We start from the raw sequence: 23,150 nt of genomic DNA on the forward strand, positions 1-23,150 counted from the left end.
CTCCAGGTTTCTGCCCCGTACGTGAGTACTGGTAAGACACAGCTGTTATACACTTTTCTCTTGAGGGATAATGGCAACCTGCTGTTCATGATCTGTGTATGCCTGCCAAACGCACCCCAGCCCATTCTTATTCTTCTGATTATTTCACTCTCATGGTCCGTATCAGCAGTCACTACCTGTCCTAAGTAGATGTATTCCCTTACCACTTCCAGTGCCTCGCTACCTATCGTAAACTGCTGTTCCCTTCCGAGACTGTTAAACATTACTTTAGTTTTCCGCAGATTAATTTTTAGTCCCACCCTTCTGCTCGGCCTCTCCAGGTCAGTGAGCATGCATTGCAGTTGGTCCCCTGAGTTACTAAGCAAGGCAATATCACCAGCGAAGCGCAAGTTACTAAGGTATTCTCCATTTACTTTTATCCCCAATTCTTCCCAATCCAGGTCTCTGAATACTTCCTGTACACACGCTGTGAATAGCATTGGAGAGATTGTATCTCCCTGCCTGACGCCTTTCTTTATTGAGATTTTGTTGCTTTCTTTATGGAGGACTACAGTGGCTGCGGAGCCGCTATAGATATCTTTCAGTATTTTTACATACGGCTCGTCTACACCCTGATTCCGCAATGCCTCCATGACTGCTAGAGGTTTCGACTGAATCAAGCGCTTTCTCGTAATCAATGAAAGCTATATATAATGGTTGGTTATATTCCGCACATTTCTCTATCCCCTGATTGATGTCTGAATCTAGCCATCTGCTCGCACGGCACGACTATAAAACCACTGCAAACTAATCCGAGAATTGCGAAACGGCAGACGCTACAGCAGACACGAGACGACATAGGCGCGGCAACAGCAACCACCCCGTCTTCATTCTACATTGCCTCATCATATGTCTCATTAAGTATAAAACGCATCACTGGCCCTTCGACTGGCTACACCTGCTCTCGTCAGAACGTCAGAAATGTGCCATATGTAAGCTCTCGGGGTCAGAATACGACACCCTTTGTATCTTCAATTGATGCATCCTCTGATGCCTCCTTCACGCTGGATGACGCTAGCAGTGATGCAATCTGGGGCCTCTCGCAAGCGGCAGCTTTCACGAAGCCAACTGCATCACTATTCTGCCACAGTTCCACGTGGTTCAACACCTTACTGTGTCTTTGCCAACCGAAGTTTCTAAAAAGGCACTTACATCGACAGGCGTACAATTTCTTTCGGTGTAAAGTGGGTCGGATAGGTGCTACGAAGATGCAGAAAGACCACCTCTGAGTGGTCCTCTGCTGCCATGCATGTCCCCCGCAGAACGCCCCCTGGCGACGCACCCGCACCAGCAATATCAGTTGCCTCGACGCTCCACTAGCCATTCAATTGGCCTTCGCAAAGCTGCATGCCCTTCAGCATAGTATGTGCACGGTGTCGACACATTCGGGCCCCTTTGCCTTTACCGACAATGCAGCCGAATTTCAACCAAGGGCCCACAGCTCCGTCATCCTGTTGATCCTACCTTACCAGGTTTGTTCACTCAACGAAGTGGGAGTGGATAAACCAGAATGCAATAGTCAGTCCCGACCCCCAACAAAGGCTCATTACCTTTTGCCGCTTTTAAAGAAACGACTTCCTGATCTCCACTCCCGGGGACGATTTCCTGAACTGTGACCTTGTGCCGCTCTTGGCTGTTTGTTCGCGACTTGGACTTCTCCTTGGATACAACTTCGTTAGACATTGTGCGCAGCCTTTAACTATACAGTATACTGCAAATAGTAACGGCGTTCAACCGGTACCCATGTCACAAACTCTGTGCATGGGGCTCTGGTTAGCTTGGAATTTATCCCGTATTTGTTTTCTGCATTTATTTCCTCGTGTTTCTGCCGCCTTCTGTTAATTTCCTTCAACTCGCACATTCTTGGGGCCCTGGAACAAGAGGGTCCGGACATTCCACCAAAATCCTGGTTAACAATAAACGTTTTTCTGTCTTTTCGGCGTCGCGCTAACTGCACTTTCGTGCAGAACGGCGGAGGTGTGTGCCAGGCCCACTACCTCCAGATACATGGGGCACGCGAAGCATGCGCGCAGAACGAAGCCCACTCCCGAACGCTGCGGCAGCACCCAAGGCAACGTCTTCTATTTCTCCTCGGATGCCATGCCATACCATGAAATCCGTCAATAAACTGGAGACAGTCCGAGCTCACCGTCTCCAAATATACACCGCCACATACTCAGGAACCAAGTTGGTCCGATGGTTGGTTTTCATCCCTGTTAGCTTAGCACCACAGCCGATTGCACTAGACGTCGGACCACGGAATACTCTGCGACCAAGACTAAGGCCTAGGTAGGCGGGGAAACCGTTACATAGGAAAACAAATAAATCTCCATAGAAACATATATATATATATATATATAGATAGAAACATATATATATAGATAGAAACATACATATATATATATAGCTATATACATAGCTACATAGGCCCCCGAAAGTGGATGAAGTACCCGAAGAATACTACCGCATTAAAATTATGGCAGTACCCAACCCCCGATTACTGTCGACGGTAATGCGTTTCGCATTGAAACGCTATAGAAACAGAGTATATTGCTACCGTCGAAACGAGTTAAACAATGCCGGTACGTACTCACGAATGAAAATGTCGCGGGGCACTGTGAGACAGATCGCTTTGGCCGCACCAGTGTGATTACAGATTTCTGTGAAACCTGGCAGATGGGAAAAACTGTGGGCTGTGGACAGAGAGATTTGCGGGTCGATCACTTCGTGTTAACTAATGAAAGGAAGTGGCTCCACGTGAACTTCCTTTCCGCTCGAAGCGGCGCGTGTTCTACAGTGTTGTTAAAGCTGGAGTACTGCGTGCAGCTGCACACTGATCTTTACTGACGCCGCATCCCGCGCTCAGAGCTTGGCTGAGACTTAAGATACACAAATACTCCAGATATCATATGGCGGAGCTGGGTAATTTCGTACACATAAGGAAATACTAATGCCGATACACCGATTCGTAAGATTTATAACATCGTAAACTTAAGCATTACCTCTATTCGCTGAAAAGTAACAAAGATAATTAGTGTGCTATTGTTCAGATGAACAGAGAAGTCTTGCTATTGCGTGCCTGTTCTTGATGACCGAGGCATTGGAAATTTAGTAACGAAATCGATGGCTTGATTTTCATAATTTTGCCGAAGAACTGCTTAATGTTAAACCTTGTCAAACGTATCTTTCACATCTAATTCTCGTTCACATCTAATCACCTAATAAACTGCAAAAAGAATTAATGAAAAGTGGATGTCCAGCGAAGCTCTTGAAAACCGCCACTGTAACTGTTGAGACGAGTGTTCTGTGTAAATTACAAAGAACTTTGTAGACCATGAAGCGTAAATGCGGCGTTTACATCCGATGGTACCAAAATCATAGTGACCATGTGGTAATGTCACGTTTGGCGTGATAACGTAAAACGAAAACACCCGTGTACGTAGATTTAGGTGCACGTTAAAGAACCCCAGGTGGTCGAAATTTCCGGAGACCTCCACTACGGCGTGCCTCATAATCAGAAAGTGGTTTTGGCAAGTAAAACCCCATATATTATTATTTAGTGATAACGTAACGTGATGTCACATGTCAAACGTTACGCTACGTGATAATGGAATCGATACGTTACGAGATCGGCTAATGGCGTCATGTCAAAAGTTCTGCATTAATAGCCGATAAACACAAGTTACCCAGTCGTGATGTGACGTTTCACATGGTGACGTAACGACATTACGTCTTAACGTCAAATTTCACGTGAACACGTCATCACACCATAGGTCGCGTAATAACATCATCACGTCGAACGTACATTACGTGGTAGGGTCATCGTCACGTGACGAGACGGCCTGATGACGTCATGTGTTGACGTCATTGCGTCACACGTGAAGTCATGCGATGACCTCATCGTCAAGTTATGGTGTCACCTGGTGACGTATTGTGATGCGTCTTGGAGAAGCGGGACAACGTGTGCTTCCTGCTTCTTTGTCTTGTCTCTGGGATCGGTCCACATTTTTGTGTGAACAGGCCACGAAAAATCGAGTCCAACTATAAGCTAACAGCTTCGCTGTAAAATATATTGCGGCAGAACCCATCTCAGGATGGCTGCGGATGGTAATGCGTTTGCATTTAATCATTATAGCGACACAACATAATGCCACTGACAAAGCGAATCGTCTATGGGTTGCGTACTGCAATGAGATTCCTGCTTCTGGCTTTCCTAAGAACACTCGAAGCTATCTTGCCATAAGGCCATAATAGAAGACGGCAAAGAGGGTGGTGCCAGGCGAGATATTGAAATAACTTTTTGGACCTGGTTCTCAGACGCATTATCATCGGAATATATTTAGAATGCACAAGTCCTGGGTGAAGAAATTTTGAATTTTTAGGATAATCCACCTCAAGTGGAAGATACAGAAGACAAGAATTTATTGTCTCCAACAAAACTGCAGGAAGCGTTTGATGTTATTAAGATCTATGAACAGCGGATCAATACCCGGTCCAGATGGCTTGCCAGTCGAATCTTACTGGGAGGAAGTAAGCACTGCCTTAGTATCACTCTACCCGCCGTGGTTGGTCAGTGTTAGGTTGGTGTTAGGTGTTGGTGTTAGGCTGCTGAGCACGAGGTCGCGGGATCGAATCGCGGCCATGGCGGCCGCATTTCGATGGGGGCGAAATGCGAAAACACCCGTGTGCTTAGATTTAGGTGCACGGTAAAGAACCCCAGGTGGTCGAAATTTCCGGAGTCCCCCACTACGGCGTGCCTCATAATCAGAAAGTGGTTTTGGCACGTAAAACCCCATAATTTAATTTCATTTAGTATCACTCCTTAAGGGCATTCTTCCATGGCAAGATATTCCTAAGCCGTTTAATTGGGGCCGCGTAATGCTCTTGCCAAAGTCAGACGCCAGTCTTGTAGAACCCTCATCCTGAAGGCCTATAACGCTGCTCAACACAGACTATAACATACTGACAACCCTTCTTGTAAATCGCATGAAGATAGTATTAACAAAAATAGTCAGTGTACATCCAGCATATGCCGTGCCTGATCGGAGTATATTTTCGTCTCGACTTTATATGTGATATCATACAATACTCAACAGCGCCTGAAGCATCAGGAGTATTAGTAAGCTTGGACCAAGCCGAAGCGTTCGACCGCTTAGAACACCAGCACTTATTTGATGTTTTAGCATGCTATAACGTCGCTGAAGAGTTTGCAGATATCCTGAGGATGGTGTATTCGGGAACAACAGCTGTGCTACTAATTAACAGCATTTTGACACCTTGGTTTGATGTGACAACGCGGGTGTGGTAGGGCTATCCTTCGCCACCCATACTGTTTGTGCTTGCGACTGACCCCTTGTTCAGGCGTTTTATCGAGAGCGCGCTCATAAGAGGTCTTCCTATGCCGGTAACAGGGTGCATAAAATTATCAGCGTAAGCGGATGACAACACTTTGCTTACGGGATGAGGGCAGTCTTGTAGAGGTATTTCGTATTTATCATCAATATGCCTCAATGTTAGGGGACAAAATAAATTTGACAAAATCTGAAGCATTAAATTTAGGTCTCGCTGCGATAACACTACCAGGGGACATTAAACGGAGCGAGCACATGCAAATACAACCCATCAAATTTTGTTCAAGTAGCGTTTCACCTCACACGTGGTGAGACACTGTCAGTGCAATTCAAGAACAGTCGGAAGCAGTGACTGCGTCGCCACTCCCGCTGGCAGAAAGGGCTCTCTTCATTAAGAACGTATTGTGTAGTAATCTGTGGTTTGCTGCAATGGTAATTGTACCACCACCACCAACTCACTTATTTTCTCATGGTTATGGCTTAACAAGCCGCAATACGTAGTGCAGCAGCTTTTGCGTCTGCCGAAATCTAGCGGAGGATGAAGCTTGCCGAGCATAGTTACATTTAGTAGGCTGCTGTGCACTAAGAATACATGTGATCTACTTGATGATGATGAGTATACGGGTAGGCCACTGCTCCTTTATTGGCTGGGCCATTACCGTAGAACGCTTTTGCCGCAGAGTACAGGCAACTTGCTTCCGAAGCCGTAACGCCAGCACCACAGTATGCGGTGGCTACGCGCTTGCGAAGCCAGCTTGTACAACTAAGAATTACAAAGTAGCGTGCGACACCAGTTTCTACGCTTTGTGAAATTTTGTGTGAGACAGCTGTACCTCCATGGACAGATACTACACAAACATGGACAGCCGAGCTTTCATCTGATTTACCCTCTCAAGTGAAGGATTTTCATTGGAAATATGAGTGGGGCATTCTATTAAATTTTAAACAGAACCGTGCGTATTTGGCAGGGACAAGGAGGGAGACATGACACGGCGCCGTGTCGTTCGACTCTATGTGTAATGCATGCATTGATCATTCGCTACCATATGCCAGCGTTGACGCCTGTCTCTTGTAGGTAGATCATTAAAACGGACATCTGGGCGAGTTGTTAATCAATTTTAAACAGAACAGCGCGTATATTGACAGGGACAAGGAGGGAGACACGACACGACACGGTATGTGTCCGTGTTGTGTCTCCCCGCTTGTCCCTGTAAAATACGCGCTGTTCTGTTTAAAATGGATTACCAACTCGTCTAAACGTCCGTTTTAACGATCTACCCACAGGAGACAGGCGTCAACGCTGGCATATGGTAGCGAATGATAAATGCATGCATTGCACGCAGAGACCAGCGCTCATGTTTAAAGGAGTGCGCTGTAGCACGCACCTTCTGGAAGCTTGTTGTAAGGATTTTCGGACTATCCATCGTGCTGCCACCACAGAACCGAGATCGGTTAGCGAGTCTCGTCTACTACAGCACTAGCTACGTTTCGTGGTGCTTCCGCAACATTGCAGAATGATCTCGGCAGTGGAATAAAGCAATGTACTTATAGCTTGCGCAAACTACGGGTGATAGTATGGGGTCATCTTGAAGAACAGTTCTTCAAACTCGGTGAAGCCGAGTTTCTTCGCCACTGGTCTACGCAGTTCCTAACCGTCTCCCGAGGCAAAATCTTTCTATAGCCAAAACAATGCTCAAATTCTGTTTGCCTGAGTTCAGACTTTGTATTTGTATGTGCCCCCGGTGTCTTTCATAAACTCGAGGCTGACAATGACGCTTTTGCGTGCACGCTGTCATGATGTTTTGTTGTTGTGTGTGTCGAAGCCAGTGTCAAGCGTACACCACTCGTTATTTCATGTGCTGGTATGTATTGTTTATATCAAGTGTGATGTATTACATGTGCTATACCTTTTATTGTGCTTTACCTTCATAGCACAGTGGTAAGCGTGCCACCAGTTGAACAAGTTTCATTGTCAACTTATCTCGGTGTTTTTGCTTGAGTGCCGGATGTGCTCATTTGAGTGTCCAGAGAACGGCTCTGGCTTTTGGCTCAAGATCACTTCAAGGTTGCCAACAACGGGTTATAAAAGCATTTCATCCTGGAAACGCTGGTGAATGGTGTCAGCACGCTTTCTGCTGTGCCATCAGAGAAGGATGTCTGCTTTCATTGGAATCTGCTATGCAGGCGCATTAGGCTTTCATTTGCAAATTTTTTTTGCGTAGTTTGCGTATGTTTAACTCATTCTAGCACATCGAGTGTTTATTCTGCCTGATCAAGAAATAACACTTCAATTGATAGTCCGCCTTATTATTGTTCCCGTCTATTGTTTTCCCCTTTTCTTGTCTGGCATAGTTCGCTTCTATGAAAAATAAAACAATACTTTGAACGCATTTTTGCAGTGTGTAGACACGACATTTGACGTAATGTTAGCTTGTGTTTGTATAAGAGAAATTCTATTAAAGTACGGTCCCTATACATCCAATTGCTTTGTCTTCATTTCTTGTCCAGTTAGAATGCTGGGAAGATCGACGTCGGCAGTGATCACCTTAGATGGTCTGCAAGTGCCGTTCTACGTTAAAGTTGGATATACACTCACCCACTGCAGACCCTACAGAAAGTCAGTCCAGTACTGCAGTTCTAGCGGGGAGATAGGACACAGACAAGACGTCGGCCATAATCCAAACGACGACATATGTGACACCTGCAGAGAACAAAAAGCTGATCCAAATAACCACCAATGCGAGCCAAAATGTAAGCTCTGCGGAATTACCCATAAAACGGCGAGTAGAGACTGTTGAAGGAAGCTGAAAGGGGACCCGCCACCGTTGAAAGTTAGGGAGCGGTCGAGATTGAGACAGAGAAGCTTCTGGTACTAGGTCAGCGTAGTAGCTACCAGCGACAACGAGCACATGATCACCATGTCACCATTGCCACAATCACCGAATGAGACCGAACAGACAAAAAGGTCCAGTTCTAAGTCGGGATCGAGATCAAGGGAAAGAGAACAGAGTGTCCCCCGAATAACGGTAACGGACATGGAACACAACACTCAGCGCAAGCTAAGCTGGCCCAACGCCATCACAGGACACAATCATACGTCGAGGGAAAATAATGGCGTTCAAACCACCAGACATTCGAGGTAAGAAGACACGATAATGATTCTCCGAAGACAGAACGAAGAATTTAAGCGAGAGCTAGAACAGCAAAAGAAGAAGATCCAAGAGAAGGAAGCTGGCACAGAAAAACAGCTCGAATGCCTCATGCGAGAAATATAACAACTACGCAGAGAACAGACCCAGCAATTGCAAACACCAGTACCGCGTCCTTCATCCCCAGCACCACCAGTATCACCAACACTACCAGAGCCAAGTGTTCACAACGCAGAAGGACCTCAAGTCACTTGAAGACCGCATCAAAACCAACGTGACCATCATGACCATCATGATGGAAACCACAATGTCCACTGTAACGCAGGTTATGCAAACCACGGTAGCACAAATGATACAGACTGGGTTACAATCTCTCAAGAGTGAAATGGAGAACCAGATTCAGGCACTACAAACCAAAACGGCGCAATCGGGAAGAAGTTTAGGTCAACGCATCCACATGCTAGAAGAAAGAGATAATGCTCGCAAGAAACCTAAGTACCCTGCGAGAGAACCCAAGATCCTGCAGACCCTAGGCCAACATGATGGCGAGGCTAACTAAAGAGAAAGATGAATACAAGGAACACCCACGGGTTAAAATTTGGCAATGGCACTGCCATTTTATACAATGTAAGAGAAGCAACCTTGTACAATTCTGCACGCAGTTTGACCCAGATAATAGTCTTACAGGAAACCGAAGCTGAAGACTTGAAGGTCAGTGGTTACCTCACTCACGTCACCGACGGTAAGACGATCACAGCAGTCCTGACCCAGAAGGCCATCAACGCTCAACAACACATCTAACACCGCATCGAACACACGCTCATCGAAATAGTACCCGAGAAAAAAGAGCGGCAAACCTCTTTATGTTAAACGTGTGCAGCCCGCCGAAGGACCACTTAAAGGATCTAGACAAGTTAATGCGAGAAGTGAAGGAGCTGAGCAATGGTAATGGGCTGATAGTCATTGGAGATTTTAATGCTTCCCATGTGGCCTGAGGTTATGCGGCATCAAAAGATGTGCACAACGTAGCCCAAGAACACCGCTTCACACTACTCAACGACCCGCAGGCACTCACGCGCATCGGCAACAGCGTATCTAGAAACAACAGACCGACCTCACATTAATTACGGACTCAAGCAGTATGAGTGGAGCTGCATGGACGAGAATCTGGGTAGCGACCATTGCACCGCATCCGAGATGACGAATTCACACAAGCTGCTCTAGCAGGCTGCCTGTTCCTCAGCGCTTTGCTGTGGCATGCTGAGTTCATGTCCACCGGATTCTGGATTTCTCTTTCTGCCATGGCCAGACGCCGCGCCACCGGCACCGATTCCAAACGGATTCAGCTACCGCGTCTGGCAACAGGGCACTGCTACGTTCTGCACTACCGGCGGCGGATATTAAAGACATCGAGACATCGGCGGCTTCGGGCATGGCACCGCATCTGAGATGACGAATTTTCACAAGCGGCTCTTGCAGGTTAGTTACCTCTCTGGTGCTTCATGTGTGAAGACGAGCGATTAATGCTTGTTAAAGGTGTGGCGCCCTGTAGAACTGCCAGATGTGCTGAAACGAGCGCTGGCTACTTCATCTGATTTATGTTCTGTATTGCTGGAATTGTTGTTCATGCTTTCTGGTGATGTTGAGCCCAATCCTGGTCCAATGACCAAGGCTGAGGCCGAGGCTTTTGCTGGCGTCGTAGATAGAATTACTAAACTAGAGGAAAGGCATGCACCGCCCGTTGCTGAACTCAACAGTGCTAGATAGGGGGAGCCTGCTGCGCAAGCAAAAGTAAGCAAGCTTCAGCAAGGCAATGCTCTACTACATACTGAACTTAAAAGTACTAAAGACGAGCTAGCAGCCGCTAAGAGCAAAATCAAACTTCTTAACGCAAGGGTAACGCCACTAGAAGTAAGCGCTCCGTCGTAGCGCTCGGCCGATTCAGCCACGAGAGCCGGTCTTCTGCATGGTGTTTCTAATCAGCTCGTAATAATCACTTCTAGGTACGATGATACGGAGAACAGGCTGCGACGATCTAACTTGCTTTTTTTTTTGGTATTCAAGATGACTCAGCAGAGGATTGGGCAGAATCGGAGATGAAAATAATAATGTTTTGCGCAGAAAAGTTGGATATAACACAGCTGGTGCACAGTTTGAACGTGTACATCGACTAGGCAAATACAATGCAGACAAGCACCGGCCCTTCATAGCTAAGTTCACATTGCTTAAAGACAAATAACAGGTTCTTGCACTGCACGTAAGCTTAAAGACTCATCATTTTTCATACGCGAAGATTTCTCGTTTACCACTCGCCAAGCCAGAAGAAAACTGACAGAATTTGCTAAGACGCAAAATTGATACGCTGCGTATGAGTACAACGATATATGTCTATGATATTGCTGCACAAACTGTTGTGCGGTTGAATAGATAGCATGAGAGGCACACATGCACTCACGACCGTCAAGAATCACGAGTTTTTCTCATTACAACACCAATATCGCTATCGTTTACTAACATGCAAAGCCTAATATCAACGCATGAAATGGTTGCTTCCTTCCTTGAAGATCCCGATTCTGACATAGTCATTCTCACCGAAACCTCGCTGCATACAGATATTTCTGATAATGAATTTTTTCCCTCGTCAGCACTTACAATATCTACCGGCATGACCGCCTTGACAGGCGAGGTGGTGGCGTCATTCTTGCGATTAAAAAAATAATTATATCCTATTACGTTAACGCAGACTCGAATTTCAGGTCTTTTGGGCCGCCTGTCTAACCCGTTCTAAGAAAGTGCTCATTGGGGCCTGCTACCGTCCTTCTGATTCTCACCAAACCTTTGTCACCCAAGTTCGCAACAGTATTGCTACTGCAATTAAGGCCTGCCCAGTGGATATAACTTATCTATTAGGGGATTTTAATTTTCCGCACATCGACTGGGCGAAGCTAACCTCTACCTTTCGAGTGTAATTAAAATTAATTAAGTTAACCCTAGACTTCAACGTCACCCAGACTGTCAACCAACCCACTCGCGGTCACAACACCTTAGATTTTAGATTTAGTACTGACAACCAACCCTGAAACAGTTCAGCAAATAACATACCTGGATGGTTTTAGCGACCATAATCTACTTCAATTAACCCTTAATATTCCGTTACCACTTTAAGGGTATAGTAAAAAAACAATTCGAAACTATAACAAGGGTGACTATACTACCATTAATGCTGACCTAGATTTTTTTTCAACAATGCATTTCTCCCTTCTTTTTACAGTAGAACGATCGAGGAAAAGTGGGTACTATTTCGAGACAAATTACGTTCATTAGTAAAGCAGTACATCCCAGTAATCACAATATCCAATGATAAATCGAACACATGGTTCACCTGTTTCCTTCGGCGTCTGCGAAACAAAAAGAAACGCTTATACAGTAGTGCTAAACGACCGGACACCCCATCGGCTTGGGGAAAATACAATCAGTGTTTAAAAAACTACAGCTGCGCTTTATCTGCTGCTAAAAATAAAGATTTTTCACATGACATTACATATCATCATCATCATTTATTATCCCTTAAGGGCCCTATTGGGCATTACATAAGGGGGGGGTTAACAAGAGAAGTATTCACGTGGTCATATAATTATAAAGCGAAATAAAAAGACAGACAGGCAAAGTAACGTTATACATTGTTATGGAACCTTGGTTGAAGGCAAAGACGCAAAGAACACGCAAGCAGTTGAGCTCCGCATATGTTTGCAATTGAATAAAAATGTGGCAATACAATTCAATATAAAATTCAATTCAATACAATATTCAATTCAATACAAAAATGCAATTCAATACACATATATATACACACAAGTCAAAGCAGAAAACGTGACATATATGTTATGTCCCATCTTAAGGAAGAGCCACAAAGTGAAATACGCGTTGGATATATGAAAAAAGCTGGAAATGTTTACCAATTATGAGATTATTTGGCAAAGTGAGCCGATATTAGCTGCCTGAATTTTGAGTTGTCACGTTCATTGACTAATGGTTCTGGAATCGAGTTCCATTCTTCATTCGCCAATGGTAAGAAAGACTTATTAAATGTGTTTGTCGAACCAGTTATGCGTTGTATACTCATAGAATTGAAAAGACGTCGTGATGACCGTATGGGTGGCACTAAAAGGGTGGTTCTCAGGTCAGGGCGATTATAGTATAGATTTTGAAACAGGCATAGCCGTGAAATCTTCCTTCGATGAGATAACGATTCAAGATTAATGGATGATTTAATGGCACTAATGCTAACCCGTCTATTATATTCGGAAACGATGAAACGAGCAGCCCGATTCTGAATGCTTTCAAGTGATTCAATTAGATATTGCTGGTGAGGACTCCATATTGAGCTGGCATATTCAAGTTTCGGCCTAACGTACGCCTCATAGGCGAGTTTTCTGATATAACTGGGGGATAAAGAAAGGGCACGCTTAATGAAACCAAGTGTTTTGGATGTCTCTGCCACTAATTTCGTGATGTGTTCAGACCAGTTGAGTTTGTCAGTGATAACAACACCTAAGTATCGGTACGATTCAACACGTGATATGGCAGTGGAGTTTAACGAGTATGAAAAGTTAAAGGTGGAAAGCTTTCGAGATATTTGCATGCTCTTGCATTTGGATATGTTTAGATTCATCAGCCAGGTGGTGCACCAAGTTTCTATTATATCAAGGTCTTTCTGGAGGAGTCTCTGGTCAGAGGTGGTAGTTATGCGACGATAAAGAACGCAATCGTCAGCAAAAAGGCGAATTGTGGAGGAGATATTTGTAGGAAGGTCGTTGATAAAGACTAAAAATAAGAGTGGTCCAAGGACAGAGCCTTGCGGTACGCCTGAAATGACTTTGGAGGTTTTGGAGCGGTGGTTGCCGATAACAGTAAACTGGGTGCGGTCTGAGAGGAAGCAAGAAATCCATGACAATATTAAGGGATCCAGAGAGAGAGAGGAGAGTTTAGCCATAAGACGTTGATGTGGAACCCGGTCAAAGGCCTTAGAGAAATCCAGGTAGATGATATCAGTTTGAAAAGATGAATCTAAGTTAAGGTGAAGGTCGGTAGTAAACTCGAAAAGCTGGGTGTCGCACGAAAATCCAGAGCGGAATCCATGTTGTTTGGTAAAAAGGAAGGAGTTCCTGTCCAGGTGAGAGGAGACTTGCGAGTATACGATATGTTCGAGCAACCAATCCTAAAAAGTTCTGGCAGATTATCTCTCCGAACCGCGGCACTAATCACATTTCTTTACATGATAGCGACCACGTGCCCCTTCCAGACAGTGAGTGTCCTTCATGCTTCAACACATATTTTTCATCTATATTTGCTACTGAAGATCACTCCACCCTACCTGATGTTCCCGATTTAGACTATCAGTACATGACGCCCATGGACATTACTATCGACGGCATTGTATCTCTTATAAACAACATTAAGTTGCCTAATTCTTGTGGTGACAATGAGATTAATTCCAAAATACTAAAGAACACCATTATGAATTCTAGCAAAATATTATATCACATTCTCAGACAGTCACTAACTTCAGGAGCGCTCCCACCAGATTGGAACACCGCAAAAGTAGTTTATTCAGAAATGGTGACAGATACTCACCAGTTAACTACCGGCCAAGTTAACACATGTGTATTTGTTGTAAAATGATGGAGCATATAATTGCGTATCACGTATACAACCATGTGGAATCAAACAACTTTTTTCCACTTATCAGTACGGGTTCAGGAAGGGTTTGTCATGTGAAACACAGCTCTTAGAATTCACGACTGACCTGCATTTAGACATGGACCATAATGTACAGATTGATAGCATAGTATTTGACTTTTCCAAGGCGTCTGATCGCGTAGCCCATTGCCGCCTGATTTCAAAGTCAAACGCACTAAGATTGGATTCACTGACACTGACTTGGCTCCGCAACTTTCTCTCTAATCGCCGACAATTTACAATCGTTAACAATCATTCTTCGCCCCTTTCCTATGTCACTTCCGGCGTGCCACAAGGTAGCGTCCTTGGGCCGCTACTATTATTAATATACATTAACGATCTTCCTAATAACTCAGCATGCCGAGTGCGAATATTCGCAGACGACCGCATTATTTAGCGCCCTATAACCAGTGCCGATGACCACCTCATTCTTCAAAACGACCTTCAGCTTATTGTAGATTGGTGTAACACTTGGTTATTGAAGCTTAATTCGTCTAAATGCAAAGTAATGTCCTTCACTAGTAAACACTCAATCTCTTATTTCCGATATAACTTATATATTAAGCAAATATCTACAGCTACTTCAAGTTTCAAGTTTATTGCTTCATTTGTTAGTGGCACCTATATGCAGTAGAAGTTATACGGAAAGAGGTCCTACAGTTAGAAACTGCAGCGGGACCTCTTGTATTTAGTTACATAATGATATATAAATAAAAAGGCGTGAATTGCGGTTAAAACAAAGAACGAATTACACAATTTCTACAGTGTTAAAGCAATAAAACCTATGGCAACACATCACAACATAAAAGATGTACATAATAAGCAACATAAAAAGTACTTCAAAGAAGAGATACAGTTTACAGGGTATTAATGTAAGCTCTCAGCGAACGTTGGTATGACGATAATGTAGGTGAGGATTTCACGTGAGCAGGTAAATTATTCCGCATTTTCACACTAGCAAAACGAACAGTTAGTTTGCCATTTTGCTGGGTGATTTTGGAAGTAAGATGTTATTTTCTGAAGAGAACCTGGTAGTCTTAGGATTGGCAAGACTATTCCTGCCAATGATATAATGCAATTGTGGGTTTTTAAGAAAGCGGTAAATACGAGGCTGTGGTCGTACCAGATAATTTTATTTATTGTGAGGTTACTCAACTCAGTGAAGATGGGGGCAACATGAGCGTTATAAGGAGCCGCAGCGATGATACGGACAGCGGTATTTTCGATGTGCTGCAAGGGAGCTATATGATAGCAATATGTAAGACCCCAAGAACTGATAAAGCAATTTATATGGCTATAAATAAAGGCACAATACATTGTCAGGAGAGTGTGCTTTTGAAGATAGTGTCTGGCCTTTAAAAGCACCCTCATACCATAAGCTGCTTTCTTTTTTTAAGAAGTTGACATGCAAATTAAACTTTAGAAAGGAGTCTAATTGAACACCCAAAAATGCGCACTCATTAGATGGCAATATTGGGTGAGAAGCTAAGTATAGTGGTGGCAGATTAGGTCGAAGATTATTGTGTGAACTAAAAACCATGAACGTTGATTTCTGAGGGTTAATTAGCAATTTATTTTTTTCGCACTAGCTACTGACATTATTTAGTTCATCATTTAAACGCTCAGTTAGCGTACAGTTCAGTTCAGTTCAGTTTATTACCTTAAAGGTCCCCCGTAGGGGCATTACATAAGGGGTGGGTTTTTATAAGTAAGCAAAACATCGTCAGAAATAATTATTTAAAAAAATGGTCGGTTACAAGTTCGGTGAACGAAGATGGACAAGTCGTATTAGCAATGTTGGCGGGAAGGCCATTCCAGTCTGTGGCGGTACGGAAGAAAAAGGAGGCTGCGAAGGTGGTTGTCCGTGCACGTGGGCGTGCCACTTGAAGTGGATGGCTGGTGCGATGAGATATGCGTGCTGCTGCTGTGATGTAAGGCTCTTGATTAAGGGAGGAAAAGAAGAACTTGTGGTACAGGGAAAGACTGGAAATGCGACGTCGACATGAAAGTATTGACAAGCCGGATTCTGATTTCAGTGATGAAACGCTGACGTCATATGAATATGAGGTATGAATGAATCTAACAGCACGATTTTGAACTGATTCTAATGCGTCGGTGAGATATGCTTGATGCGGGTTCCAGATAGCTGACGCGTATTCCAGTTTCGGCCTGACAAGTGACTTATATGCTAGTAATTTTAAATCTGATGGGACCAGCCGTAGGTTACGTTTTAGAAAACCTAAGGTTTTGTTAGCTGCAGAGATAATGCTAGTGACATGTGCGCGCCAAGACAAATCGTGAGACAGTGTTACACCTAGATATTTATAGGATTGTACTGATTCTAATGGTGTGGTATTAATTTCATATGGGAAGAAGGAAGGGTTGCGACGGCGGGAGAAGGACACGAATTTACATTTCTTGGCGTTAAGGGTCATCAGCGAATTGCTGCACCATTCTAAAACACTGTTAAGATCATTTTGGAGGGCAGTATAGTCAGATGAGTTATTGATTATTACAGTTGTCGTTATGGGAAGCGTAAACAGTGGTGTCGTCCGCGTACAAAAGACATTCCGTAGAAGTTAGGCAGTTTGGTAGATCATCAATGAAGATTAGAAATAAGACGGGACCGAGTATGTATCCCTGTCGAACGCCAATGTTAACTGTTCTTGTGTCAGACCGCACTCCTGAAATACAGACATGTTGCTGTCTGTCGTGTAAATTGCTTCGCAGTAGCTATAAAGGTGGACCTGTTATGTCATATGCGCCGAGTTTAGTAAAGAGAATGTTGTGATTAAGAGTATCGAATGCTTTCGAGTAATCGATAAAGACAGATACTACGAATCTGCCCCCCATCAATTTTCGCTTTGATCTTTTCAGTGAGGGTGATTAAAGCCAGGTTAGTAGAGTATCCAGCACGAAAACCAAACTGTCTTGGTGTTAACAGTTGGAACTTAACCAAGTAGCTAGATAGGCGCTGTGCTATTAGTTTTTGTATTGCTTTACTGAAACACGGCAAGATGGATATAGGCCTATAGTTTGCCAGCAAGGTGACGTCTTCTTTTTTGTACACAGGAATTATTTTTTATCTTTTCAAGTCACTAGGAAAACGGCCGTTTTAAAGATTAAATTGACAACGTGACTGAAAGCTTCGCTGTCAACAATTTCTTTGATATGATACGAGCATACGTAATCTAACCCAGGACCACAATTTTTAAGATTCATAATTGTTGCGCGAGCTTCACTGGGTGTAGTTGGGAAAAGATAAAAGGATTGTTGTGACAAGCGCGACATGTGATTGTCATTACCGCCAGCAGGGATATCAGGCACAGTAGCAAAAAAGTTGGTAAATGCGCATTCAATACCTTCAGGATTGTAAGTATGCAGTCTTTTTCTTGAATTTTCGTTATACTATTCCTAGTAGAATACTTATTCAGAAACGCGTTAAGTATCTGCCATTGCTTTCTAGGATCGTTCCCAGTTTGATTTTTTTACATTTTCATGGTAAGTTTTATTCGCTTGTTTAAGCAGGTATGTCAGTAAGGTGCAAAACGTCTTGTACCGAAGCTTACGAGATTGGTTAAACCGTCTGTTTTTGCATTTACGGTATAGATTTTATTTCGTGCGCGTGCTCTTCAACAATATTGGTGTAAGCCAAGGGTTTGAAGAGGAGGCAAAATGTTTACGGCACTTAACTATTGTCACGTCGTGGTGACGTTGAAGAACACAGTAGCAATACTGTGAAAGACAAAACTAACTTTTATTGGGCGAACCTGTGCCCACAAAACAGGCTACACTTATAGCACAACGATAGCGGTGAACAAGGTCGGCAATCGTCGCAAATCTGATGAGCGCGTCAAGCGCGTCGGCTTTTATACATCAGCCGTCGAATGTTCCACAGTAATCGCAGGGACCCGCGTGCCTTCCGCAAAGTTCTACATCATTCGCGTCGCGCACACATGCGATCAGATTACACAAGGTTCGGTCACAGACAGCGGATGGAAGCATCGATAACATTCCAGAAACTTCTGATACATGCAGGCGCGTCCTGCGCTGTACGATAACATTTGTTAGGCGATGAAACGTGTCGCCCGATAAAGACAAACAAGTACACGTCTAACTATTGTTGTTGCTGAGGATATACAAGCTTTAATTATGCCAGATAACTCATTATAAGAGGCTTCAGCCTCATTTAATGGTGTTACTCGTGACAAATCCGAAGTGTTAACTAGCTCTATGAAATGTTCTTTGTCAAACCTGAATTTTGAGTACCGAGTTTCCAAGGCGTGATTAAGACGTGGAAAACGGACCACAATTGGAAAGTGGTCGGTTATGTTGCTTCGTACGATAAAAGCCTCAGGGGGATAAAGCAGGATTGTTAGTGCATGATCGATGAGAGTACTCGAGTTAGAGACGCACCTAGTGGGTAGTTGTAACAAAGACAGGATACCGTATCCATGACAGATGCTAGTGTATTCTCTGCTGTATGCGCAATCCTCATCCAGAAGATTGATATTTATGTCTCCCATGATAACGGTGTTCTTGTTTTCATTTGAAACAGTGTGCAAAATTTCATCTAGAGCGCAGCAAAACGTGTTTACACTAAAGCTCGCTGATCGGCAGTCGCAGCCAAATACAGTGCTTCTTTCCCCGGTATTGAAACATGAATTATTAATTTCAATCCATAGTGCTTCGCAATCGGGCATACTGAGGTTTAAATCTAGCCTGCGTTTATACTATATATCTTGTGAAATAAAGATTGCGGAACCGCCGTGGCTGGATGACACGCGATGACAGTATTCCGGAGTATACCATGTAAATGAAAACAAATTCTTATCGCTATCGCTTAACCATGTCTGTGCTACACAAACCTGTGTAAAGGAAGTATTGATTGATGATAACAGCAGATGAAATTCTTTATATTGTTTGTTCAGACTTCTTGCATTGAAATGGATATCTGAGCAGCTGGAATTTGACAACAACGATGCCAGTTCGTCTGATTCAACGTAAGCCATGTTGGAAGAAGCGAAGTGTTATTACGCATGTTTACTCAAAATCCTCAGATCTGCCTCGTTTTGAATTCGAAAAACCCTGCTGTCAGTGTTCTTCCTTGCCTTGATTAGGCAGTCGCCAGTGCACAGGAGCTGCCAGTGATCTTCTTTATTCAGAGACAGAGCTTTAGAAAACATCTCTTTGTTTTCCTGTAGCAGATGGTCGTTGACGTAAATCGGTTTTTACTCAGTTCCTTGAAAGCCTACGTCACGAGTCTGTAGACGCGCCTTAAGCCTGTTTCACATGCAAGCGAAAATGCTCGCGAATCCTGCCGCCGCGCCGCAGAAATTTGTTTCGAGAGGCGGCGGCGGCACTAGCGGCGGGAGCGGCGAGGTTCGGGCAAGTTGGAATTTCGTCGCAGCGGCAGAGCGGCAGCACCGCTTCTGAACGGCCCGCCTCGACACGTGACCAGTGATGGACTAGTGTGGGAAAGCCTGCGTATAGGAGGATGTTTATTTACTTGCGACACGTGGTACGGGCAACATGCCAAGAGAGTTTTTCAACGAATTTATAATTGCTAAACGCAGGATATGTATTTATAAAATAATGATTCGACCGGCAGGGACAAAGCCATGCTTACATTGGTAGTCGCAAACTACCGAAACTGGCTGAAAGTCCCGTCTTTTTTGCCAGCAACATTGATATTCGCAGCGACAGAAAACGCGCGGCGGCAATGGATGTGAAACGAAACCTCGCAAAAAGCTTCGCAGCGCCGCGTTGCTGTTCGCTCCATTCGCTCAATCGCTTGAATGTGAAACAAGCTTTACGCGCCTTGCTTACGAACTCTGCTTTCTTCGCCCTCAAGACGAACCTTGTGACTACGTTTTTTGTGCTTGAGACCGATGGCACTCGATGGGCAATGTCGATGTCGTCCCTCGATACCGGGCAGTAAATTTTACTTCCAACAGCCTGAAGAATTGCCACACAGTCCTCGCCTTGAGTGCAGGGTACACCCTTTAATTCAACATTATTTTTGCGTGAGTATTGCTCTATCTCACTTACTTTTTGTTCCAAGGATGCGTTTCTAGTTATAAGTGCCAAGGTCGTAATTTTCAGTTTCTCGTTCTCAGACTTCAGTTCGTCAACAGCTTCATTTAAGTACGCCAGGCTCCCCTAGAATTCTTCTAAGTCTCTTTTGAAGTTACCAACAGTCGTTTCTGGTTCAGTGGCTATCTTCGATTTACTGCTCGTCAGAACTTGTTGAGCCACCGTAGCCAGTTTTCCCTGTAGAACACATTCAAGCGCATCAAGACGCTTCGCGAGTTTAGCATTTGAGGGCATGATGCGTACAAAGCCCCGACAAAAACTGTAATAGTGGCAGCAGTTGCGACATGCAACAGTTAGGAATGAATGACAACCAAAGCCCACCTGTGCAGGGAATAGCAGATGCTTATTAGCAGGACTGTCAGAGGCTCCCTCTTGCACGGTCGCAACCGGTGGCACTAGTGCCGATGATCTGCGCGTGTTGGGTATATACAGGCTCGAAAGTACACGGTGCGACCGCTTCGCTGCGCAGCGGTCGGCGATCAGGCCTCCGTCCGCCTGGACCATGCGCAGAAGCAAACTTCAGGACGCATTGTCACCGGATCCGCGCGCCTTGCGATATCTGTGCAGGGAATAGTAGATGCTTATTAGCAGGATTGCCAGAGGCTCCCTCGCGCACGCTCGCAACCGCTGGCACTAGTCCTACAAATACTTAGGCATTAGCTCGCACCAAGCCTTTCCTGGACCCATCACGGTACTGCTATATGGGCTAATGCTTCAATATCACTGGGGTACTTACGCCGAAACCTACATAATTCGCCTACTAACATTCGCAAGCTAGCTTATCAGACGTTTGTTCACACCCAGCTTGAATTTGCCTCTCCAATCTGGTCACCCCATCCTAACAACCCAATCAGCTTGTTAGAATCAGTTCAAAATAGGGCCTTCAGGTTTATCTCACTGACTACACCTAGAATTCAAGCATCTCACAAATAAAACTTGATATTTTACTTCAGCCACTAAGTACGCGACGTAATTTTTCGCTCATATCATTATTTCACAAGTACGTTTATGCGGATAGGACATCTTCTTTACGGCTTCAAGTCGCACCGCTCACATCTCGCAGATTATATAATCACCTCAGCTTCAGCACACCTACGGGAACACTCATGCATTCAATTGGTGGGCGCTTCCTCGTGCCATTCGATTGTGGAACGCTCTTCCTGATTTCGTCGTCTCCGAATCTAATCCCGGTAAATTCCGCCAGCTCATCAGTCCATATTCCACCAGCTAACTTCAATAAAGTGCATGATGCCTTTTTCTTCTTTTTCCAGTTATGTGCTCTCTTGTTTATGAGCTCAATATTTGGCTTATTATTCTTGAAAGGTTTAGTATTGTTTAGTATTTGCACTAGAGTGGCTACATTTTCTTGTTCGTTGTTTATTGAACGAACTGTATCATTTGTCTATTTTCTGATATGTACATTACCGACCCTGTTATTTTTGTACAATGCTTTAATGCTTGTATAAGATGTGTATATATTTTTCATTGTCCTACTAATCTATGTGTATTATGTTTTCTTGTGTGTCCTATATACACTTTTAATCCTTCGGTAACCCCCCCTTACCCAATGCTTCATGCGAAGCCTGTAAGGACATGTTAAGTAAATAAATAAATTTAGTGCGAACGATCATCCTGCACCACAAAGCAAGGATGAATTTTGGAAAAGCCAAGATGCCGGACTGGCAGGCCTTTCGCTAAGACGAGAGCGCCATTAATGCGACGATAGACGAGATAGAAATATGGATCAGTGGAGTCGTAGAAAGAGCCGAGAAGCATACTAGGACAATGCAACTGTCGAAAGACACCACTGTTGTCGACCCCCACTTACTCCACCTGTGGGAGGCGCGGAGGGGACTCGCGAAATGCTGGCAGCATAACAAGTGCAACTGGAAACTCAAAATTTGAATCTCCAATCTGATCAAGGAAACGCAAGAGTAGTCTGAACAACTTGAAACAAAGAACTGGCGCGATACATGTAACAAGCTTTAATGAAACTTAAGTAGCAAGGGCACTTTGGCGGTACTCAAGACTCTCCTATTAAAGAAAGAGAACAAGAACGCTGCAAAACAGAAGTTGCAGAGACTTACACACAACCACCCAGGGAAACAGGGAGACATTATCAACGAAGTGAAGGAGAATTTCCTCGGTACGGAGCGGAAAATAACTGTAGATTTGCACTTTGACGAGTATCGAGGCAATCCAACTATAGAACTGGATTGGCCCTTCAATGAAGCAGAAATCGAGAGGGCCTTGAGCAATATCACCCGCAACACGGCGTTGGGGTACAACAGGATAAACAACAAGACACTCCGGAACCTTCACGGATACTGTGTTGACTCACTCTTAAAATACATCCACAAGTTCTGGGAACACGGTAAAGAACCACCGGAATGGAAACATGTCGAGGTAACCATGTCGAGGTACCCAAACCCAACCAGCCCATCAGTGCGCAGAAACTTCGACCTATATCCCTCAACTCGTGTGCTCGAAAACTCTGCGAGCACATGGTACACAACCGCACCATCGAGCATCTCGAAGACAACGGACACGTCCCAAACTCATGTTCGGATTTAGAGCTCACCTGTCTCCGAAAGACGTGTTACTGCTGATCAAGGGAAAGTTATCGACAAACTGGGCACGCACAACAAAAGAGCCATCCTCGCACTTGACGTGAAAGGGGCTTTCGACAACGTGTCACACGAAGCCATACTGGAACACCTCAGCGTATATAACTGCGCGGCAAAAATATATTTACGTCAAAGCTTTTCTGAAAGAA

General features: G+C 44.3%; 1 protein-coding gene across 2 annotated transcripts in view; it reads right to left on the bottom strand.

The window, feature by feature from the left end:
• Window positions 1-20,930, bottom strand: part of LOC126524254 (3-alpha-hydroxysteroid sulfotransferase-like) — a 97,755-nt gene extending 76,825 nt beyond the window's left edge. Inside the window, exon 1 of one of the 2 annotated variants that reach the window (XM_050172583.2) lies at window positions 20,696-20,930. In XM_050172583.2, the coding sequence (XP_050028540.2) occupies window positions 20,696-20,878 (183 nt within the window). In that variant the 5' untranslated portion in view covers window positions 20,879-20,930. The remainder of the gene's footprint in view (window positions 1-20,695) is intronic. The other variant, XM_055067392.2, reaches the window with a different exon arrangement.
• Window positions 20,931-23,150: the final 2,220 nt, after the last annotated feature.

Source organism: Dermacentor andersoni, chromosome 3 (genome assembly GCF_023375885.2).
Source record: "Dermacentor andersoni chromosome 3, qqDerAnde1_hic_scaffold, whole genome shotgun sequence".
Lineage (NCBI taxonomy): Eukaryota > Metazoa > Arthropoda > Arachnida > Ixodida > Ixodidae > Dermacentor > Dermacentor andersoni.